Raw genomic sequence first — 18,440 nt, 5'->3', positions numbered from 1 at the left:
CAGCGGCGGCGGGCGGAAGGGGCGGTGGTGGTGGTAGTGGCGGCGGCGGCGGCGGCGGCGGAGAGGCCGCGCCAGGCCCCGCTCCCGGTGCTCGCCGCGTCTTGTCTCGGTCTTGCTCCGGCCTACCGACCGCCGCCATGTCCTACAACTACGTCGTGACGGCACAGAAGCCGACGGCCGTGAACGGCTGCGTTACCGGTAACCGCCGGGGAGGCGGCGCCAGCCCCCCCCCCCCCGCCCTCCGCCCCCGGCCTAGCGGTCGCGGCGGAGCCTGTAGGGGGGATGCGGGAGACTGGGGGGGGCTTGGTAGGCACGGAGGTGCCTGGGCGGGCACCGAGGGCCTGGAGGGACACTGAGGTTCAGTGGGGCACTGGGGGGCTGGGGGGGTGCTGAGGCCTTTGGGGGGGTTGTGGAGCACTGAGGGGGGGGAGTTAGGGGGTTCTCTGAGGTCGGGGTGGGGGGGCTGTGAGTGCCCTGTGGTGCCTTGGGGTGTGCTGAGGTGTGTGGGGGATCTGTGGGGTGGCGGGGCTGTGGGAGCATTGGGGGCCCTGGGGGTGCCCTGAGGTTTGTAGGCAGGTTGTGGGGTAAGCGGGGGGGCCTTAAAGTTGTTGGGGTGCTGTGAGGCACTGAGGGGCAGGGGGGAGGGTGTCTTGAGTTCCTGGGGGGGGCTGTGGGGCACTGGGGGCATGTTGAGGTTTATGGAGGTGGTGCGGGGTACTGGGGTTGCATTGATGTTCCTGGGGGTGCTGGGGGGGGAGGTGGGGGTGCAGCGAGGCTTCTCGGGGCGATTTGGGTCAGGCTTGAGGTTTCTGAGAGCTCAGTGGAGTTTTGGTGCGTGCAGGGGAAGTGGGGTTCCTGGGGGGGTTACAGAGCAGCAGAAGGTTGGGGTGCTGCAGGGAGAGGTGGTGGTGATGTCTGTCTTTGTGTCTTGCCTTATTGCAAGGTGGTTTGGGGTGTTGCAGTGTACTCTGGAGACAGGGTATGGTGGGAAGGGCCCCCCCGGGAATGAGGTTCCCTGGGGAAAGACGAGAAGTCAGAGTTCAGGGAAGGCAGTCGCTGAGGGGGCTGGGTGTTGTGGGAGGAAGGTGCTGGCGTTTTGGGATGCCATGGCTGGGGGGGTGCCACGGAGAGGCTGGTGCTTGGTCTGAGGCTGTAGGAGTGTGGACCAGACTCCCCAGGATCAGCAGACTCCTGCAGGTTGTTCAGTGAGAGCACCCCGAGGTGCCGCCTTGTCGCTTCTTCGTGGCTTAACGGCGATTTCTTCTCTCCGTTTTCCAGGGCACTTCACCTCAGCGGAGGATTTGAACCTGCTGATCGCCAAGAATACGCGACTGGAGATCTATGTGGTGACAGCGGAGGGGCTGCGGCCCGTCAAGGAGGTGGGGATGTACGGCAAGACCGCCGTCATGGAGCTCTTCCGCCCCAAGGTGGGTGCGCTGCGGGGAGGGGGCTGCTCGCCAGCTGGGGAGAGCAGGCGCGGGCACGCTGGGGCCGCTGGCTCTGACACCCTCCTGAAGGCATGCCGCCACTCTGCTTTGGCAGGGGGAGAGCAAGGATTTGTTGTTCATCCTGACAGCCAAGTATAATGCCTGCATCCTCGAGTACAAGCAGAACGGGGACAGCATTGATATTATAACCCGTGCCCATGGCAACGTGCAGGTGAGTGAAGCTGCAGCACCTGGAAGGGGCAAATTCCCTTCCTTAGGGATGGTTTTACTTTTCTAGTGAAGGGTGCGCTTAAATGATGGGGTTTTGCCGTGTTATTTATGATTTTTTTCTGCCTACCACCGACTCCAGTATGGTTCATCTGCTTCCACTGGTATTTCCAGAGTTTTTTGCCTGCAGTGGGTCAGTCTTGGGCTCAGGGACTGAGGACATGGCTACAGCTGTGTTCTCGGGGTAATTTGCAGAATAATAAGGTTAATTTGAGATAGTTCTACTGTAAAAAGAATTAGCGCTCAAAACTTGATGTAAGATAAAATATTCCCTGGGAAATGACTCTTCCAGTATTTCGTGGCTGGTCTCTACACGCTGCATACCAGAAGCATGACTGCTGAAGTTACTCTTACCATCATGGCCATACAGCATTGTTAATAATTGTAGATGTTCTCCATTGTTCTGTTTTATGTGGATTAAAATCACCCCTTCTGAGCACGTCAGAAATCCACGTGTCTCTTTGGCTTTTTGTTAGTCATTAGCCAAATGATTTCCATCAGCTCTCAAGCCAAAATATCTTCCATCTGTTGCCAGGCACTGCGCTTCCACTGGTGGACTGGTGGAGCTGAGCAGGGGTTACGGGCAGGAGATGTAGGTGGGCATGTCCTGTCAGTAACATGTTAGTGTGTCTGGCAAAAAGTCCTTAATCTTCCCGTGCCACGGTTCTGCCTCGTGACATATGGAGATGCTGATATCAGCCCCCTCCGAGTAACGCTGGGGGCTCTGTAGAGGCTGATAACAGCGCTGGATTTCTGGAGGATGAATTTTGGTCATGGATATCAAAGCATTTTGCAGCAGCAGAGAACATTGTTCTCTGTCAGTGATAGAAACCGGAGGTGCAGGACAGCAACGTGGCTTCTCTGAGGTCATTCAGTAGCGAGCTGGGATTAGGAAACCAGTTGCAAGGTCCACTCCTGGAGCACCTGGTTCCTGGGAGAGAGAAAGTGTGTGCTGTGGGAGCTCTGCCAGGCTCTCTGGTGGAAAGGGCCAGCTGCTTTAGGCAGGAGATGCCCGAATTGCCTTTGGCTTGCCAGATGATATTTTAAAGCCTGCTGGGAGGTGTGCAGGGAGTCCTTCCTCAGCCAAAGGGTGGCAACTCTTGTGCCTACTATTCTCGAGTCCCACACAGGAATCTTTTTCTAATGCTAATTGCCCTTCCTCTTTCCCGTCTCCACGGATCTCTCGCTCAGGATCGCATTGGCCGTCCCTCAGAGACCGGCATAATTGGCATCATTGACCCAGAGTGCCGGATGATCGGCCTGCGGCTCTATGATGGCCTCTTCAAGGTCATTCCTCTGGACCGGGAGAACAAGGAGTTAAAGGCTTTTAACATCCGCCTGGAAGAGCTCCAAGTCATCGATGTGAAGTTTCTCTACGGCTGTCAGGCTCCAACCATCTGCTTCGTCTACCAGGTACCTTGTTCTCAATTGGTGACTCAGGCGGAGGGTGCTGGAGATTGCTGGTGCACCAGCCAGGGTCTCTAAAAGTCTTCCAAAGGGCTTGGAGCAGCAGCAGTGTCCTGGAGCCAATGGAAAGCGGTGCTTTGGGCAGAGCAAGAGATGGTTCTGGCTCCCACAGGCTCATTGTGTAGCCGAGGAAAGTCCTTGTTCCACTGTGCTGCTTTTTTCCATTTCTGGGAGAGGGGAAGCCATGCTTTCCCACAGGAGAGCTGGGCAGCTGATGCTTCGGATGGACCGTTTCCTTGTTAAACACTTGGGAGAAGAGCATGAGTCTTTCCAGCAAGTGCTGAACAGTGGATTAGAGCCAGAGTCAGTTGTTTCCTATAGGTACTGCTGTGAGACTTGAGCCTTCCCCTTAAAAAAAAGGCAATGTGTCTTGTTTGGTATTTGGGAGGCCACTCCAGGAGTGTAAAGAGGGACCATAACCTCTCCTATTGCCTGGGTCCTCACAGAGGCAGTGGTTGTAGGCCCTTCTTTAAATGCTTATTTCAAACCAGAGAGCCTTTGCTGTGCTGACTGAGCAAGGGATTATCTTTGCTTTGTCAAAGTTGGGGCTAGCCTGGGCTGAGCTGAAAGTTCCTGGGACGGCAGCAGAGGATCTGATGTGAGTTCAGCTTCAGCATAGTTCATAGTGGCAAACTCATACCATGAGAGCTGCTTAACCATGTGGCAGCAGTGACTTGGTTATTCCCTGTCTGTTTTCAGAAGTCACTATTACTATTTTCAAGAGGGCTGGGTGCTGTTGAACCCCCCGACAGCTACCAAATAAAGGCACAGCGGGTCACCACGTAACTAGGGGTTGGGAGGGCAGCCCAGATTGCCCCGTGTCAGGACAGTGCTCTTCCCCTGCCATGTGGGTCGCTGGTGCTTTCCCTTGTCACCTGAACAAACATCAGTGTGCTCTCTTCAGCCTTGCTGGGAGGTGTCCCCAGCTGTCACATATCCTGTCCACCTCGCAGACACTTGAGTGACAATTTAACGTTGTGCACAGAAAAGGGAAAAAAACAGGGAGGTGTTTGATTAAGAGGCTCTACCTCAAAAAGCAAAGGATTTTTGGCTATTGCTAATGCGTAGGAACAAGCTCTGTTTTCCTACAAAAAGCACTGCTAATCTTCTCTTATTTCGGGGAGAAGGGAGTCATGGTCCCTTGTACGACAGCGTGGAGCCTGACCTGGAGGGCTGTGTCGTGCACACTTTCACAACATGTGGCCGTCTTGTTTCTCTGTGACTGGGAAGTGTATGTGGGGACCGTATTTTTATCCCATGCAGCCGCGCTGACTTTGAAACCTGGCGTCAGAAGTGAAGCTCATAGCCAGTCTTTGCTTTAGAAATATGTGCTAAGGGTGGCTGGCTTATTGAGTATTTCCGGTAAATCTGTTAATGGTTCATTCGTTATAAACATGTGTTATATGAATAAAGAGGAAGTTAATAGCTTGCTCTACGTTTAGCACTCAATATGATTTTATTGTTGTAGCAGGAGCAAGATGTAAGTTCTGTCTGACTCATTAGGTCTTACATAAAACTCTGGCTTTGTTTTGGTCCCTGAGTGTCTGACTTGCATGTGTGTGGAGAGGGGAACGTTTCCAAGCTGCTGCTTTGATTCCTTCTCAATTTATTAATCATTATCACAGGATTTGGGCTGAATAGAGTAGCAGCGTCTGAGACAATTTTTGTGTAGTTCTGAAACCAGAGAAAGATACCACAAAAAGGGGAAGTTCATAAAAATAAAAAAAGGCTTGAGAGCTGCTGTGGCGTGGAGTAAAAAGGTCCAGAAATGTCAAAAGTTTCATTAGTGACTCCTCTGCCATTTTAACACCCCCACTTCAACTTTCTCCTCCCCACAGAGCTATTTCTCCTGCCTTCCCCTTCTCTGTCAGCCAGTACTGCTCTTAGCTTCCCTCAGTGCTGCACTGCTGGCTCTTTCCAGGACCTCGGGCTCCAGAGCACCGTCAGTGAGGGTGTTTGCCAAGTGGCAGAGGCTGTAAGGGGTGAGCCAGGAGGTGCCCAGCTTTCCTGCAAGTGTTTATTTACAGAGCTGACAGCCACAGGGAGGAAAAAAAACGCTTTTACTCAGATCTGGAAAGTGGTGAGGCAAGATGAACAGCTCTTTTTAAGCAGTTCTGTGAACAACGATACTAAGGAAACCTGGCTCCCTGTGATTTAGAGCCTTGTTTTGAGACATTAAATTGGTCAGTGGGTTGCGTTCAAAGCCCTGTCTGTGCTTTGGGTGTTCATACGTCTTTTCCGTATGCGGGTTCCCAAGGGCTTGTTAGCGTAGACCACCTTTCCCATAGTAGGGTGCTGATTTGGGGGCCTCTTCTCCACCCACCACATATTTTGGTGAAGCCCGCATGGACTCGCTGCCTCGGAGACCTCTGTGCCTGTCTGGTTTGGTTGAAATTGCCCACTGGGCTAGGAATTACTGGAATGGCAGAGTCGTCGGGGGATTATTCAGCAAGCAGATTATGTTTCCTCATGAAACCAGGCTGAAAGGTCTGAGGAGCATCGAGATGGGAGCTCAGCTGCTCTGGCACCTGCGCCATTACAGCAGAGCTGAATTCCCAAATGCCTCTCTGGAGCTGGAGGCAGCGGTGATACTGTGTAGTGCCACTCGTGCCCAGATTTGTAGAGTGCTGTGCGTCAGATGAATACAAGTCCCAGAAAATCACTTGTATAAAAACACAGAAATAGTTTTCAGTCTCTTTTGGCACAGGGGTTTATTCAAAGGTTGTTCTATGTATGGATAAAGTTAGGGAGAACATTAGCATGTGTATGTTCAGACACATGTGCGGTTTGAGGGAGACTGAAGAGGAGGTGGTCAGGCTGGGAAGCCTCAGCAGCTCGCTGGTGGTGCTGCTCTTGCAGGAGATGAGTGGAGTCTCCTTCCTTCGCAGGTTGCTAGTCAGCGCTGCCTCTGGAGTCTCTGTTGCTGTGCCCGGGAGGCTGTCATCAGTATACATGCTCATTTGTGACTTCTCTTTCAGGACCCTCAGGGTCGCCACGTCAAGACATACGAGGTGTCCCTGCGTGAGAAGGAGTTTAACAAAGGTCCTTGGAAACAGGAGAACGTAGAGGCTGAAGCCTCCATGGTCATCGCAGGTTGGTCCTTCTTTGTAAAAGAACTTCCCTCCCATTTCTTCCTCAAGGCTGAATGCCTCAGTCCTGCTGCACAGGTTCTCTAAGAAGACATTTGTTTTCTCCCTTGCACAGTGCCAGAGCCTTTTGGAGGTGCGATCATCATTGGGCAGGAGTCTATCACCTATCACAATGGAGATAAATATCTAGCTATAGCTCCACCTATCATCAAGGTGAGTGACTAGTGAGATCTAGAAACGTGTCCCATGTAATTCCTCTGTTCCCAGGTGTCTCTGAGAATGCTGAGAGGGTATTGGGCTACTTGTAGTCAGGAATTTAAACTGCCCTTGTCTCCAGGTGTAGTCTAAGAGAGCCACTTACTCCCAGAGGTTTGGCAAGTGTGGGTGTTCTGTACGATGCCCGGTCTGTGTTTTTGGGGACTGAGGAGGCCTGTGATCCTTGTGCTGGTGGCAGCGTGTGCTTGCACTGCAGTGTGTGGCTCTGCTCTCTGTGGAGTGCTCGGAAATGGTGCAGTAAAGCTGAAATCTTGTTTGGGCCCCAGAGAAAGGGATTAATTAGGAGGTAGTGCGTGGTTTGGGCATGGGTCCAGGCCAGAGCCTGGTTTCATTTCAGGCAGCAAAAGATATGAATGAGCCCCTTGGAGACTTGAGTCCACCGGTATATGATTGGGGCACTTGTTCAAAGGAAGAAAGACTTACAGAGTTTGTGACAGAAGTTGAACTTGTGGGTTTTGTCAGAGGAACGGGCCAGTTCCCACATTTAAACGGTGCAGGAAGCACAAATGGCACGGCTGAGGTGCCGCTCGGGGCTGAAAGAGGGCTTGAGCTGTGATCAAAAGGTCCTTTTAAGCTGGAAATAATGATGGGCTAGAAAAGAGCTATAAATCTTGGGTAAAGAAATACTAATATTGTTGCCTGAATGCCTACAAGCTCTCAGACAACTACTGGAGCTCTGTGGTGGAGCGTCTGTTATATTGGAGCAGGCGGAGCCAGTCGCCTGTGCTCTGCTGATGTACAGATCTGGGCCTTGACCTGCAAGCAGAGTGCAGGCACATCTGTACTCAAGGCCGGTGAGGTGTTTGCATACAATAAAGTTCTGCAAGATGAGGATTTTTAAACCAAAACCAAATATGTTGACATGAGGCCAGGCAGCATCCACCACACAGAGCAAAATGTCTGCAGAGCTTGGGTCTGGAGATGCAGCAGGCTTGGAGATCTGCAGGTCCCAAATAGCATTGCTGCATCTGTGGAAGGCCCAGCGTTAGGAAAACAGGCTTTCCGATGGCATCTTTCTTGGGCTGTGAGCAAGCTAGCGACATGTTTAATTTAGGAACGTGAGGTGGTTCCTAGTGACCAAAAGTGAGACCGTTTGACTACAGGTTCTGGTTGTGTTCGCTGATACAGTTTACTGAAGGGTGAATCCAGCCCTGTCCCTCTACGCAGGAGGAGTGGGACTCTGCTGTGGTTACAGCCAGCAGCCGGTGCGCTGTGGGTGGCGTTGTTCCCTTCTGGCATGTACAGAGGTGGTCCTTGCTAGGTGCCCATTTGGGGCTGTTTCAATGGGTTCCTAAAAATTCCCCCCTCCTTTGTGTGCAGCAAAGTACGATTGTGTGCCACAACCGCGTGGATCCCAACGGGTCTCGTTACTTGCTGGGGGACATGGAAGGACGCCTCTTCATGCTGCTCTTGGAGAAGGAGGAACAGATGGACGGCACTGTCACCTTGAAGGACCTGCGTGTGGAACTGCTTGGTGAGGTAGGACTCGGCCACATCACGTGCGCTGTCCCTGGCACTTCTCACCACAGGGCTGGAAGGCTCCACAGGCTGGAAATGCTCTGCTGAGGGCTGAGTGGCAGGAATGGTGTCTCTTTTGGAGCCTGGGGTGGGGGCACGTTTCACAGTTGTCACAGCTCTGAACTGTCGGTTGCTGGGAAATTCCCTGTCTGGGCACTCGAAAGTCTACACCATCTTCCCAGGTTTTTGCCTGGTGCTTGTGTGCTGTCCCTGGGAGAAGCTTGGACTCTCTGTGGGTTTTGTAAAGGGATTAAATTCCCCTGCTGTGCCCAGGGTCTTCCTGTTGGGCTGCAGCTCAGATGTGGTGCTTGCAGGGTGTGGCAGGGTCCTTTTCATGCTAGTGGTGGTTCATCTGTGCCTTCTCAATTCCCAGACATCCATTGCAGAGTGCTTGACCTACCTGGACAATGGAGTTGTGTTTGTCGGCTCTCGGCTTGGGGACTCACAGCTTGTGAAGGTATGTGGCAGCTGACTTCTGGCTTAGTTGTGTGTTCAGACAGGATTTTGTACAGACTTATTTTCATCGTGGCCTGCAGAGGTGTATGTGGATAAATTTTCCTTTCTTCTTGTCTGTCCTACACCCTTTCCACTTGCTTGGTCTTGCTTGTTGAAAGCCAATGATTGTGTTTATTTGTAGCTCAACGTGGACAGCAATGAGCAGGGCTCCTATGTAGTGGCTATGGAGACCTTCACCAACCTCGGTCCCATCGTGGACATGTGTGTGGTAGACCTGGAAAGACAAGGCCAAGGCCAGGTAACGTTGATTCTGCTTTTCTCAGTGCTGGGGATGTCTGGGCTGGCCATGTGTATGTGTGGGTTGTCCGTGGAAGGAAAAGACTACAAACCATTTATTGGAGGATCTCAAAAGTCTCATCCAGGTGCAGGGATGGTATTGAGGTCTTACGCTGAAGAGTGGTATGAGTGGAGAGGCTAATTCTTGGATACCTCTGTTCATGAGGAAGGGGTTGCCTTTGTGCAGTGGGGGAGGATCAGCTGCCAAAAAACTTCCTCTGAGAAGTGGAGAAGATGGGTACCCCATCTTCCCCTGAACCCATCACTACAAGGATGAGTGGGGAAGCTTCCCAGCAATGGTTGGTAAAGATCATCTGCTTTTCCTCCAGCTGGTCACATGCTCGGGTGCATTTAAAGAGGGTTCACTGCGGATCATCCGGAACGGCATTGGGATTCATGAGCACGCCAGCATTGACTTGCCGGGGATTAAAGGTGCGTGAGCTGTTCAATGCTGTCAGATACAACCTGCAGCCTGAGAGGGCCCAGTGAGGACACGTCGTGTGCACAGACTGAGGTTGGGGTGTGGGGCAGGGGGCTTGGCACCCGCCAGCTTTTGGAATATTCACTGTGAGCAAATGTGGCCTCTCTTTGTTGCAGGCTTGTGGCCCCTGAGGTCAGACTCTCATCGTGAAACGGACAATATGTTGGTGCTGTCCTTTGTTGGCCAGACCAGGTAAGGTGGGGTTAATGCTGAGCTAGGCTTTCAGCCATATGTTGGAGCATGGTATAACAGGAGTTCCCTTTCCTGTTCAGGGTTCTTATGTTAAATGGAGAGGAAGTAGAAGAGACGGAGCTCACAGGGTTTGTGGATGATCAGCAGACTTTCTTCTGCGGCAACGTAGCACATCAGCAATTGATCCAGGTAATGCCAGTTCTAGGGAAATGCAGATACATCTCTCGTGGTGACCCTACAGCCCTTATTGATTGTGGGGCTAACCTAGATCTGTGCTGCTTATCAGGGCCAGAATTTGCAGTACTTCTCTGCACTGATGTCAGAAGGGAGGTGTTGCTCTGGCTCTGAGCAGAGCTGTTCTCTCTCCCCAGATCACCTCTGCCTCTGTGAGACTGGTTAGTCAGGAGCCCAAAGCCCTGGTGAGCGAGTGGAAAGAGCCCAATGGAAAGAACATCAGCGTGGCTTCCTGTAACAGTAACCAGGTAGTGGTGGCTGTGGGACGAGCCCTGTACTACCTGGAGATCCGACCCCAGGAGCTGAGGCAGATCAGGTGGGTGCACATCTCTCATCCTGGCCTGAGGGCTCTCAGCCTCTGCTGTCTGTCTTTGGGCTCAAGACTGACACCTCTGTCTGCTTCCTCCTTCCTGCCAGCTGCACAGAAATGGAGCATGAAGTTGCCTGCCTGGACATCACCCCTTTGGGGGACACTAACGGCATGTCCCCACTCTGTGCAATTGGGCTCTGGACTGACATCTCTGCCCGCATCCTAAAGCTGCCTTCGTTTGAACTGCTGCACAAGGAGATGCTGGGAGGAGGTAGGGCTCTCCTGGGGCTGCTGGCTGGTGGCAGTGGTCACTGACCTGGCTGAGTCATGAGTGACATCAGCCTTCTCTTCTCCTGCTCCCCGCAGAAATTATCCCTCGCTCCATCCTGATGACGACCTTCGAGAGCAGCCATTACCTTCTGTGTGCCCTCGGGGACGGAGCTCTCTTCTACTTTGGGCTCAGCCTCGAGACAGGTGACTACAGGGCCTAGCACTGAGCGGGCTGCTGGAGAGGGTGGCTGGACTCGTGCCCTCTTACTTGCTTGACATGCTTTCTTTCATCCTTCTGGAGAGATTTCTCTTTTTCTTGCTTTCTGACTGTGATGGGGTCATGCTCAGGTGGGACTGGCTGTGGGCACTGGGAGTTGGTGGATTTCTCCAGCAGACTTTGGAGAAAGCAGATCGATGCTTACTTACAGCCATTCCTTTGCTGCCCTGTGCTGACAGCAGGATGCATTTACTCGCACTCATTTCTTCCCAAGGTGTTGCAGTCGTGTTGCACTCTGCCGTCCTGCCCTTGCGAGCTCCATTGCAGCAGCTCCCAACGCAGGTTCTCCTTTTCTGCAGGCTTGCTGAGTGACCGGAAGAAGGTGACCCTTGGGACCCAGCCCACCGTCCTGAGGACTTTCCGCTCTCTGTCCACCACCAATGTGTTTGCCTGCTCTGACCGCCCCACCGTCATCTACAGCAGTAACCACAAGCTGGTCTTCTCCAATGTCAACCTGAAGGAGGTGAACTACATGTGTCCCCTCAACTCGGATGGGTATCCCGACAGGTGAGCCTGCACCTTGCCTTGTGTGACGCTGGGTGGGGGAGGTTTGGACTCGGCAATGGGATCCTGGGATCAGCAAACGGGATCCTGGGATGGGCATTTTTGAGGGGTGTGGAGGAGAGGGAGGTTCTTGCTCTGCCACCCACCTTACAAGCGCCATTGCTCACGTGTTGGGTTTTTTTCCCCATGCAGCCTAGCGTTGGCCAATAACAGCACTCTGACAATCGGTACCATTGACGAGATCCAGAAGCTGCACATCCGCACGGTTCCCCTCTATGAATCGCCCAGGTGAGCTGAGCAGTGGGAGGGAGCCTGGCTTGAGGGCTCATGCTCTGCTGCGTGGGACAAGGTCGGGGGAAGACTTCGCAGTCAGCATTCCTGTTGTGGGCTCAGTTAGCACGCAGACTGAATTGGTGGCTTGTGCTGAGAGCAGTCTGGGCCAGTGAACAGCTTTGTCTCTTGTCTCCGGAGCCTCTGTGCTCTCCTTGGGGTGGCCTGTCCTGGCTCACCTGTTCACACAGCTCTGTTTGTCCCACAGGAAGATCTGCTACCAAGAAGTGTCGCAGTGTTTCGGCGTGCTCTCCAGTCGTATCGAGGTGCAGGATGCCAGTGGGGGCACCACTGCGCTCAGACCCAGCGCCAGCACCCAGGTGAGAGGTAGCTGCTGGGTAGTCCCTGAGCTCTGGGCCATGGGTATCATAGTTCCTCAGGCCAAACCATGATGCAGATTTTCCTTGACTATCTTCTCTTCCAAAGCTCTGAGTGCAAGCTCTCCCTTTGTCAGCCTGGGAGGAGATGGGGTGGTAAGATCTCTCTGTGGTGGTGATAAGGGCTCTCTGTCTGCTCTCTGGCAGCCTCGGCATGCTCACTGTTCTGTCTGATCGCCTTTTTTTTTTTGGGTGCTGCTCCTTCGGTCTCCCCTGCAGGCTTCTGTTTGGTCTCAAGTGGTTTCCTTCTCCCAAGGATGCAGGCACAAGTCCCCTTCAGGCAGTAGCTGTGGTGGAAGCTACAACACTGCATAAACTCTTTTATTAATGCTGTTGCTCAGCAGTGCATGTCGCACGTCTCTGCTGGTGCAGGGAGTGTGTCCCTTTACTCAGGCCCAGGGAGCTCCTTGCTTCACCTTCTCCCCAGTTCATTCTTCTGGTCCCCGGTTGCCTCAGCCCATGTGGATCAGCGTGAGGACATGCCGAGCAGCACGAGGATGTGACCGATCTTACTGTGTCGTAGGCCCTGTCCAGCAGTGTGAGCACCAGCAAGCTGTTCTCCAGCAGCACAGCACCGCACGAAACGTCCTTCGGAGAGGAGGTAGAGGTGCACAACCTGCTCATCATAGATCAGCACACCTTCGAAGGTACCAGTCCCAAATGCTGGCCATACCCTAGTCCAGTTTTCTCCTCTAGGACAAGCCCGTTAGTGTGTGGCTGAGACTGGTGATCTCCAAAGACTTGAGAAGATCTATGATCTTGCATGTTTTCTTCAGTCAGAGCATTTTTTTCCTGGAGGAGCATCAGCCATAGGGCATAGCTTTAAGGTGTAGTGGGTTTTGATGGCACAAGGTAGTGGTGGGGAATAGAGAGGGGCATCTCCAGGCAGCCGTCTTGGACATGTTTTAAGTTTTCAGCTGCTCCTAGGCAAGCTGTTCTGCCCACATGTGGAGGTGCTGCCTGCCGAGACCCGGGGGACCCAGTTGTTTCTGCCTTTCCCTCTTTGCGCAGTGCTTCACGCTCACCAGTTTCTGCAAAATGAGTACGCCCTCAGCCTGGTCTCCTGCAAGCTTGGCAAGGATCCAAACACCTATTTCATCGTGGGCACTGCCATGGTATATCCCGAGGAGGCAGAGCCCAAACAGGGCCGCATCGTTGTCTTCCACTACTCTGACGGTAAGAGCAAGGTCTTCTCGCATGGCCAAGTCCAGCTGCTTGAGGGAGATCAGAGATGAGCTCCTCAGGCCCAAGAGACCTCACGTCTCGGTAGCAGGCAGAGAGTATTTCCCAAGGAGCCTGCTGTCAGTTGCCCACAGACAGGATCTGTAGGTGCTGTCACTCCGCTGCAGGCTGTCACAGCGTGTTCCCTTTCCCCCCATCTCCTAGAGAAGCCCAAGAATCCCTCACCAGAACTGGATTCTGGGACTTGCTTTCTGTGTGTCTGCCTCTGCTGTCATGTCACTCTTGTGTTACTTGCCCACAGATCCTCTGAGAGAGTTTCTAGGGGGACCAATGTTGATTAGAGCAGCTCGTCTGAATCCCCTTGGCTTGTCACCCTTGGGATTGCAGGGCAAATAACCGGGCGGTGCATGGGTTTATTCCAGGGAAGCTGCAGAGCCTGGCTGAGAAGGAGGTCAAGGGGGCTGTGTATTCCATGGTGGAGTTCAATGGGAAGCTGTTAGCCAGCATCAACAGCACGGTAGGGCTCTCGCAAGTCCCTGACTTGTTTTGGGAGCGCATTTCAGAGCTGGAAGCTGCTCCAGCTGTGTGGATGTCAGCCACGTCCCCGATCTCTGTTGGGGAGTGTGTCCATGCTGGCTCAGAGCTGTGTCCCTTCCTTCAGGTGCGCCTGTATGAGTGGACAGCAGAGAAAGAGCTGCGCACAGAGTGCAACCATTACAACAACATCATGGCGCTCTACCTGAAAACCAAGGGAGACTTCATCCTTGTGGGAGATCTGATGCGGTCTGTCCTTCTCCTTGCGTACAAACCCATGGAGGGAAACTTCGAGGAGGTATCAATGCTGTTAAATAGTCTTGGTCGAAGGCATGCTGGGAGCCCGTGCTGCCTCTTCCAATAGGCTCAGAGCAGGGGGAACAGTGTTTAAGGTGATAAAAGAAGGAGCCTGGCTCGTCCCACTTTGCTAGCCCTTTGAAGACAAGGCTGTAGGGCTGTGCAATGAGAGCAGCATCACCTGGACATGCTTTTAGACAGATTGCTGTAGTTTCTAGAGGGACAGATCCCCAGGCTTCCAGGAAACTGGGCAATGAATCAGCAGCCTTGAGAAGAGCAGGCTTTGGGTGCATGATTGCTGCCTGCCAGGGGCGGGGAGCTGCCATCTGGACTGCCTGTTGTACAGTTAGAATGGCTTAGTGCGACGGTAGCTGCATCTCTGTCAGCAAATGCAGCGTAAGCTGGGGGAAGGACCAGGCACTGAGACGGTCTGTGCATTTAAATTGTTAGAGTGGCTGTGGGCATGGCTTTGGCACGGGCTGGTCTGCGTTTGCCCAGGGAGTGCCCTGGCATTGTCCAAGTGCCCCTCAGGCCAGGGCCGTCTCCAGAAGGTGCTTGGTGCCTTTCGCGCTCAGCTGCTTCATCTAGCGGAGAGGGACAGACTGGATCCCACCTTGTTCCTGAATGTTGGTGTTGGGTGGAATGAAGATGCTGGATCACAGGACAGGCCATCTGGGCACACTGCGTCTCCTCTTGTCCCCTTCCAGATTGCCCGGGACTTCAATCCGAACTGGATGAGTGCTGTGGAGATCCTGGACGACGACAACTTCTTGGGAGCAGAGAATGCTTTCAATTTGTTTGTGTGCCAGAAGGACAGGTGAGCTGGCTGTGAGGGGAATGTGGCAATGTGTGACGGGTGAGATGGGGTGATAGGACCTTCTGGTCTCCTCCACATTACAGCTACAGAAGCACGTGTGTCAGGCAGGAAAGCTGGGAGGAGCATGCCCAGCTCTGAGGAGCAGCGAGGTGGGAGCAGGGGAGGCTTTTGTGTCACCCCAGCACAGACTGAGCAGGGTGCTTTGGATTTCAGTGCGGCCACGACCGATGAGGAGCGTCAGCACTTGCAGGAGGTGGGACTATCCCACCTGGGAGAGTTCGTCAATGTTTTCTGTCATGGGTCTCTGGTCATGCAGAACCTGGGTGAGACCTCCACACCAACACAGGGCTCGGTTCTCTTCGGCACAGTCAACGGCATGATTGGTAAGGGTCAAAGTTCCCCAGCCTGAGTGGGAGGGTAACAGGTCCGCTTCCCTGCTGCTGAAGCTGGGATGGGGTTTCCTCACGTCTCCGTTCTTCTCTGTTCGCCAGTTGAGTGACACTCTGTGCAGTACCCCCCTCAGAAACCTGCTTTTCTCACTGGATTGCTTCCAGGAGAGGAAAGTGCTCTGGCTTTCTTTGAAACTCCTTCCTTGTCCCAGCCCTCCCAGGCACCAGCTTCCAGCACAACTCCAGTCCCAGCAGCCAGTCAATCCCTGCCTGCTGGGAGCTGCTGGGATGCCCTGGGGTGAGCCCTGAACCTTCGTCTCTGTTTTGCCCTTTGCAGGACTGGTGACCTCGCTGTCAGAGAGCTGGTACAACCTCCTCCTGGACATGCAGAACAGGCTGAATAAAGTCATCAAGAGCGTGGGCAAGATTGAGCACTCCTTATATCCTTTTGCAGTTCAGTCAGGAGCCTGTGCCAGTCAATGCTGGGGGCTGGCTTGTGAATTTGGCCTGAGCCAGGCATCGGGGGGAGGTGTTGGTGGTTTATCTCTGTTAGGACACTCTGGTGGGAGCGTACATCAGTTGGAGAGGGTGGGAGTGTGTTTGCCAGGTGCCCAGGGCTTTGTGCTTGCAGAGGAGGTGCCTGCAGTAGAGAGGAGTCTGTCTTGCAGGGTTTGAGGATGAATCTGGCTTTGTGGTAGCCCTAAAAATGTGGCCCAAATTCTGTGATCCTCTTGACGCGGCATCGTCGGTCTGTCTGGGGCAGCTGCTCTGTGCACCCGTCGTCAGGGGCTGGTGTTACTCCGTGCGGATTTGGCTCCTTGACGGTGGCACCTGGAGATCGTTTCACACCGAGCGCAAGACAGAACCGGCTACAGGGTTCATCGATGGTGACCTGATTGAAAGCTTCCTGGACATCAGCAGGCCCAAGATGCAGGAGGTGGTGGCAAACTTGCAGGTGAGAGGGTGTGACAGAAAAGGACTTAACTGCAAGGTTCAAGCAAACGACTTGAACTTCACTCGCAGACTTAACTGCAAGGTTCAAGCAAACGACTTGAACTTCACTCGCAGACTTAACTGCAAGGTTCAAGCAAACGACTTGAACTTCACTCGCAGACTTAACTGCAAGGTTCAAGCAAACGACTTGAACTTCACTCGCAGACTTAACTGCAAGGTTCAAGCAAACGACTTGAACTTCACTCGCAGACTTAACTGCAAGGTTCAAGCAAACGACTTGAACTTCACTCGCAGACTTAACTGCAAGGTTCAAGCAAACGACTTGAACTTCACTCGCAGACTTAACTGCAAGGTTCAAGCAAACGACTTGAACTTCACTCGCAGACTTAACTGCAAGGTTCAAGCAAACGACTTGAACTTCACTCGCAGACTTAACTGCAAGGTTCAAGCAAACGACTTGAACTTCACTCGCAGACTTAACTGCAAGGTTCAAGCAAACGACTTGAACTTCACTCGCAGACTTAACACGCCACTATTGCAGGTTTTACAGATACAGTGGAGGAATGCACTATTGCAATTTTTTAAGGCAAGAGTAGTACATTATTACAACCACAAGTGATTCACAGACAACCACAAACGCATTTACAAACTTAAAGCATAAACAATATTCACTTACCCCTCCAGGTAAGGGCTCTCAATCCCAGGGAAGTTACCTTGACTGGCATCCCAATCAAGGGGGGGGGGAGGGTTTCCTTCGCAAGCCAACTGCATAGTTAGAGAAGTGACTCCCCCCATTTCCAACCTGAATCTTAGAGGTTTTTATCCCCTGACTTGTGGAATGGTGTGTATGACTATGTCTTGAGTGGATTTTCCCCTTATCTTTCCTTCATTGGTCTGTGATTGTTTGAATACACAAGGTTGTCATTTGAAACTGAAGCTGAAACCCTCCGGTTTTGGCGTTGTTTTACCTTGCTTCCTCAGTAACTGGATAGTGGTTGGATTGAGACTCAGGGCTTACTATTTGTTAAGGGATTTCAAGGCTCAGTTCAGGTTTTGGTTCTTTGAATGGTGCAGCCACTGCCCTCTTTACTTTAGGGTTTATCAGACAACCCAGGGCCAAGCTGTCTACACAGCTCCCCGTGAGTCGTCTCTGCAGAGAGACAGGGCCTCGAGGGAACCCGATGCTGGGTCACTTTTGTAACCCCCCCGAGTCGCCTGTGTGCACTAGACATGGTGAAACTCGTTTGTGAACTATGAGCCGGACAAATCCACACAGAGGGGTGATTGTGAGCTTAGGCCCTTCAAAATTAGCAGTAGGGACCCTGCTCAGGAATCCAGGCTGCAGTAAATCAGCAAATTCTAAATGCATGCCTTCCTACAAGGCGATGGTCTGGGAGTGTTCTTTGGCACCTGCTGATGTCTCCGTGCTCTGACGCCTTTTTCTCTCCTTGCAGATTGATGACGGCAGCGGCATGAAGAGGGAGGCCACCGTAGACGACCTGATAAAGATCGTGGAGGAGCTGACCCGGATCCATTAGCAGGATTCGGGGTCGTTCCCTAGCACCTTCCTCCACGTAGAGCAAGGGAGTCTTTTCCCCACCTGCAGCTTGGGGACCCCCGGCCAGCCGCACTGAACACGAGCGGTGGTGGCCCTTGCTCGAGGGGACGTGGGGGAAGGAGTCTCTGAAGGGGAGCCAGCTTGCTAGGGATTTGGGGGGGGTGGTGGTCAGGCACCACATCATCGCCTGCTTGGATTCATAAATCCTGCGGACTCGGCTGCTGACCCAGAACTGGGCTTCGCTGGTCGCTCTCGTTGGGTGACCGACCGGTAGCGTTTGGCTGATGCGGTGCCCTTGCCTGGATTCACTCTTCACTGTTGTCTTTTTTTTTTTTCTTTTTTTTTTTTTTCTTTTGGTTTCGTTTTTGATTCTTTTTGATTCGTTGTGGTTTTTTTGGAAGAGGAAGCAAAGCTGCCTCTAGGGTGAGGGCGAGGGCTGGAGGAGTCATCTGGGCCTGGGGAGACCTGCGGGCACCGGGGGGGGGAGGATTTCTCTACGTCTGGGTGACGAAGTGGAGCGGGACAGCGCGCTCCTCTCTCTCCACAGGATCTGCGGCTCACTCAGGGAGGGAAGCTCTGGGAAGCTCAATCAGTTGTTGGTTTCTGAGTTTTACCAAATAAAGTAGTCCAAGAGGAAAGGTCCGTCTCCTGGTGCTGAGCTCCTCCTTGTTGTGACTGCAGGGGTGGTACCCGCTCTGCGGAGCTGTGTCCTCGGCCAGCCGGAGAGACCCCCTTTCCCAAGCCAAGGCCGTTTCTGGAGGCATTCCCTACGTTGAAACGCGGTCCCGTGCTTGGTGTTGGCGAGAGCAGCGTGGGGGGCAGCAGGCTCAGCGGATCAAGCCGTAGGTGCTGGGGCATGTATCTGTTTTCCAGATGC

At 53.1% G+C, this 18,440-nt stretch overlaps 1 protein-coding gene across 1 annotated transcript; it reads left to right on the top strand.

Annotated features, from left to right (window-relative positions):
- The first annotated feature begins 25 nt into the window (after window positions 1-25).
- Window positions 26-18,201, top strand: DDB1 (damage specific DNA binding protein 1). The gene is made up of 27 exons (XM_052811948.1): window positions 26-198; window positions 1,279-1,427; window positions 1,543-1,659; window positions 2,907-3,128; window positions 6,161-6,275; window positions 6,387-6,484; window positions 7,868-8,026; window positions 8,439-8,522; window positions 8,703-8,819; window positions 9,187-9,289; window positions 9,455-9,530; window positions 9,611-9,719; window positions 9,902-10,080; window positions 10,182-10,345; window positions 10,441-10,548; window positions 10,921-11,128; window positions 11,318-11,413; window positions 11,664-11,775; window positions 12,356-12,479; window positions 12,844-13,008; window positions 13,437-13,531; window positions 13,676-13,846; window positions 14,553-14,662; window positions 14,876-15,045; window positions 15,389-15,491; window positions 15,883-16,006; window positions 17,460-18,201. The coding sequence occupies exons 1-27, from the start codon at window positions 138-140 to the stop codon at window positions 17,541-17,543; spliced, it is 3,423 nt and encodes a 1,140-aa protein (XP_052667908.1). The 5' UTR covers window positions 26-137; the 3' UTR covers window positions 17,544-18,201.
- Window positions 18,202-18,440: the final 239 nt, after the last annotated feature.

This window comes from Harpia harpyja, chromosome 16 (genome assembly GCF_026419915.1).
Source record: "Harpia harpyja isolate bHarHar1 chromosome 16, bHarHar1 primary haplotype, whole genome shotgun sequence".
Lineage (NCBI taxonomy): Eukaryota > Metazoa > Chordata > Aves > Accipitriformes > Accipitridae > Harpia > Harpia harpyja.
This window is presented reverse-complemented; position numbering and strand designations above follow the sequence as displayed.